This window comes from Lygodium microphyllum, chromosome 22 (genome assembly GCF_053477565.2).
Source record: "Lygodium microphyllum isolate KBCC chromosome 22, Lygodium_microphyllum_v1.1.10, whole genome shotgun sequence".
Classification (NCBI taxonomy): Eukaryota; Viridiplantae; Streptophyta; class Polypodiopsida; order Schizaeales; family Lygodiaceae; genus Lygodium; species Lygodium microphyllum.
The window spans coordinates 40,251,717-40,256,311 of NC_141156.1; the positions used below are offsets into that span (position 1 = coordinate 40,251,717).

Here is a 4,595-nt window from a genome sequence, read left to right on the forward strand (position 1 = left end):
ATCACTCTTTTCACAAAATAGTTTAAGTTAACTAAATCAATGGTTACAATCAATTGCACAATCCACAATTGCTGAGAGCCATAAAATATTTCTAAAATATATTCAATATATCTCCTAAAATCTCAAATATGAATAAATATTTGCAAAGAGGATGTACACGTCTTAAAATAAATGACGATACATCTTATTTAAATATTTTAATAAAAAAATCTTTGAAATAAATCATATTTGTCACATATATCCAATTCATCTTGCTCTACAACCAATACTAACCAAGATATATTGGAAATTTTTACAACTTCAAAGCATACTAAACACTAAAGAAAATATTCTTAGAGCTGCTATGCTTGGAAAATGTTTAGTTTAGCAAAATAACTACTATAGCAATAAAAAGTGTCCATCAACTACGAACACTTAGCATCCATAAAGGCTGCAAATTAAATAACTTCAGAATTTTAGGGACCACCAAGTTAAATCTTATCAGTTGAGGCCTTGACATTTCGTTGCAGATAGACTCCAAGGCCACCCAACCTTAAGTCTATGGATCTTAGAGGGTCCAAACTATGCTTGTGGAGAGGTGTCCAAAGAGAAGTGCATGGTACCTTCCTTATATTCATTTGACTCTGCATTGAAAGGACCAACACTAAAACAATACAACCCCCAAGTGAAAGATGGCTCAGAATTTAAGGTAGATGATGTCTGTCATCTGGTGCGTGCAGTAGTCAGAAAAGTCTACACACACTGATTTACTTCATAGAAGCACAAAGCAAACATTAACGTGCAGTATCAGATTCAACAGTCTACACAAAATGATTTAATAGAAGCCATGGACAACCCTTTTGGCAAAACCACCAAGCAAAATGAAAATTCATGTGCATCAGGTTAGCAAAATAAATTACAAGCCTAGAGAATTTAACCTCTAACCTGATTAATATGATTAACACACCAACAAATAACACGTGGCTGACTTCTGATACAAAAAGGGAGAAGCTATAAAATCATTAACATTATATAGATGACTTCTCCCATCCTGCTGATGCAATTTCCCTCACAAAAGTAAAGGCATCAGCAGGATAGTAGAGATGTATTAATTTCCTCACAAAAGTATAGACATCCCTTTCCACAGTATAGTAGAGACATCTCAGACAAGCACAGATCAACTAAGCAAAAGGCTGCACTGACAATACATCGAGTAACAAACTTAGAGATGCTTTAATCTCCTTAAAACTTATTGGGCTCTATTAGTGTTTGACAAAGTTTTAGCTCAGAAAAATGAAGCATACTTAGCATACACACTTGCATCCCAACCACAAAAACAATCGATGAAGACACATGAAACTTGTGTGCTGTTAATCCAGAGTTCATGGACTATATGACCTAGTAAAAGGGTGAGAAAACGCACTCATTGGATCAAATAAGTAAAGCTGGTACCAAGTACCTTCTCACACATGCAAACTGGCGCCCACTGTTACAGGTTTTACACCAACCTTCTTCCATGACACAGCAGGCATTATCTGGGACATGTCTACTCGACCAGAATACTTGATTGCAAAGTTGAGAAGTGAGTCCAGTAAGGCATCAGACAAGAGATGCGGCTTCAGCCCAAGTTCTATGAGCTTAGTATGCTTTGCATTGTAATAATGTTCTTCTGCTTCTACACGTGGATTTGGCACACTGATAGTTTTGACTTCAATTCCAAGCTTTTGACCAGCGTGTGTGACAAGCTTTGCAAGATCATTCACAGAATACTGCTCCGTAAACTGGTTGAACACACGAAACTCCCCGGGGTTTGCAGGATTTGCAACTGCCAACTCAATGCATTGAACTGTATCCCGAATGTCGAGGTATCCTCTGGTCTGCAACAATGTAAATCAGCTTCTTTAGTTAGCACCAAGAGTGGATATTCTTGTGAGCTGTCATAACAAAAGGAAAAACAGGAAAGAAGACAACTGAAATGTACACAGAAAAAGCGATGGCGGCAGCTTTAAAGATGTGTCAATGAACCTTGACAAGGAATCCCACCTCAAACTACCAATAACACATCCCCATTTCTTATTAGTAAAATGAATAATTAAAATAGAAATGAACCCTTACACAAATCTAGACAGTCTACAAACAATGTAGCATTTCACTATCAAAGGCTGCTGAAAAGCAAACGCTAAAAGAAAACAAAGCTCAATCTTGTCTACCACAAGAGTAAGAAGAGCAACCTTCCCAGAGGTTGCACTTGTGCTACACATATTGCCTATAAAGTGAGACATAGAAATGAAATATCTGAGCACATATCCCACACAAGTCAAATTATTGAATACGTTTCATAATTCAATCCTCTTTCATGTAATGGAAAATGAATGCAAAGGAGATAGCCGACCTAAACAAGCACTGATTAAATACCTGTCCTCCCCTTCCATAAACAGTCAGAGGATGCCCAACTGCTGCCTGCACACAAAATCGATTCAATGCTGTTCCAAAAACACCATCATAATCTAGCCTATTGATAAGCCGCTCGTCCAAACTTGTTTCTGGGGTGGTCACACCATAGACCACACCCTGGTTAAGATCAGTAGCCCTGACTTTCCATGCTTTGCAAGCAAAGGCAATATTATGGGAATCATGGACTTTGCTCAGATGATAAAAAGAGCTCGCCTGTTTGGGATAAGGGAGGGTATCTGTCCGTCCATTGTGTGTTATGGTGATGAAGCCCTCTTCAATGTCAATGTTGGGGGTGCCATATTCCCCCATGGTACCAAGTTTGACAAGATGGCATTCAGGGGCAAATTCCTTGATAGCAAACAGAACATTGAGGGTTCCGATGACATTGTTGTGCTGTGTGAAGACAGCCCGGCCGCGATCCATCATTGAGTAAGGTGCGGACCTCTGCTCTCCGTAATGGACCACAGCATGGGGCTCAAAGGACTTAATTGTGCTTTCCAAAAACTCAAAGTCGCAGATGTCACCAATGTAGACACCAAGCTGCTTGCCAGACAGCTGCTGCCAGGTCTTGACCCTGATCTGCAGGGAGGATATGGGGGTTAGGGTCTGTGTTCCCAGCTGTTCATCGAAAAGGCGGCGGATCAGGCTGTCCACGATGGCGACCTCATAGCCCAGGTTGGAGAGGTGGAGGGCGGTGGCCCAGCCGCAGTAACCGTCGCCACCAATGATCATGACCTTGGTGCCCTTGCCCTTTTCTGAGGAGGGAGCCAGTGGGACGGAGGAAAAATCAGGTGCTGCAGCCGCGGTGTCGGCAGCCAAGGCATTTGCATTGGCACTGGCACTGGCGCGAGGCGGGGAGCAGCAGCACACGCCCAGCTGGCTCCTTCTTCGCCTGCGCAGGGGGGCTCTGCTCACAACCCTGTGCTCTGTTGAGGTGTGCGCCCATGGCTGCGGCAGTAGACCCGAAGAAGCCTTCGAGAAAGAGGGGTCGCTGCAAAGGCCGGCTTTGAGGACATGAGTTGCTGCTGCTGCCATGGCCGATCTCTGCTTCCTGTCCTCCCTATCCCGCTTGCCTGCCCTTCTAGTAGACAAAGGCACTCAGACCGAGAGACAGATGCTAAAGAATATTCGTTTACAACATCACATCCTAATTATTGTCTCATTTTGTAATGCGGTATGTTGTAATTATTCTCATTTTACTATTAGACATCGGGCCTTATTTTCGATTAAACTAAGTTGATAACAACACATTGTGATTATTCTAATTTTATTATTAGAAATCGTAATTAAAGATTATAGTATTACTCTAAACTAAGTTAATTGGCATTTTAGAGTAATGCCATTATTTTGAATTAAACTAAGTTGATTGATTGGCATTTGGGACTAGTGCCATTACTTTGGATTAAACTAATTTAATTGGTGTTTTAACCACTTGCATGTTGTCACATGGGATAGATTGTTTATTTTGAAATTGTTTTCCTTTCATTGCTATTACTATAGTCTTAATGGAAGGTGATAGGTTCAAGTTGTTGGCATTACTTTGGATTTAACTTCGTCATTTGGCATTTAGCCACTTGCATGTTGTCACATGTGATGGCTTTTTAATGTTGCTTTTCGATGCCATAATTCACAATAAAGATTTCTTAGGACGAAATCTTTCATGTGGATAAGAGTGTGGTCTATTTTCATTGTTCTTTTTATTTCTCTCTCAATGGACAATCTGAAGACAAGGTGATGCAAGCATTGAGGAAAACAATGGAAGGAATAGGAAGGAGATCATCCCATTGCCAAGTAAGTCACCATGGTGAAGAGGGAGTGGCCATTGTTAATACAGGAATTATCTCATCTATATGTGCACTAGTCTCTAAACTAATGGCAAGTAGATCAATAGAAGTTCCAACATCTTGCTCTGAGTGGTGTTTTAAAAAAAACATTTGCCTTTTGTGTTCATGTTTTGCCAAGCACGCATATGCAAGGAGATAAGCACCTTAAATGGTTCTCTTTCAACATTAGGCACATTCTCAGAAGATATGGTTTTTCCTTCGGCAAAGAGTTAATAGAGAAGCATGTCCTTTTTCATAATCAAGGTTGATCAATGTGGTGAAAACACAAGTGGGTAATTCCATAAAATAGATAATCAACTTACGAAGATATTTACATGT

At 40.4% G+C, this 4,595-nt stretch overlaps 1 protein-coding gene across 1 annotated transcript; it reads right to left on the minus strand.

Annotated features, from left to right (window-relative positions):
- Positions 1 to 1,257: 1,257 nt before the first annotated feature.
- SQD1 (sulfoquinovosyldiacylglycerol 1) lies at positions 1,258 to 3,535 on the minus strand. The gene is made up of 2 exons (XM_087662542.1): positions 2,395 to 3,535; positions 1,258 to 1,856 (listed from the first exon to the last, which is right to left on the minus strand). The coding sequence occupies exons 1-2, from the start codon at positions 3,466 to 3,468 to the stop codon at positions 1,443 to 1,445; spliced, it is 1,488 nt and encodes a 495-aa protein (XP_087518668.1). The 5' UTR covers positions 3,469 to 3,535; the 3' UTR covers positions 1,258 to 1,442.
- Between the last annotated feature and the right edge of the window lie 1,060 nt (positions 3,536 to 4,595).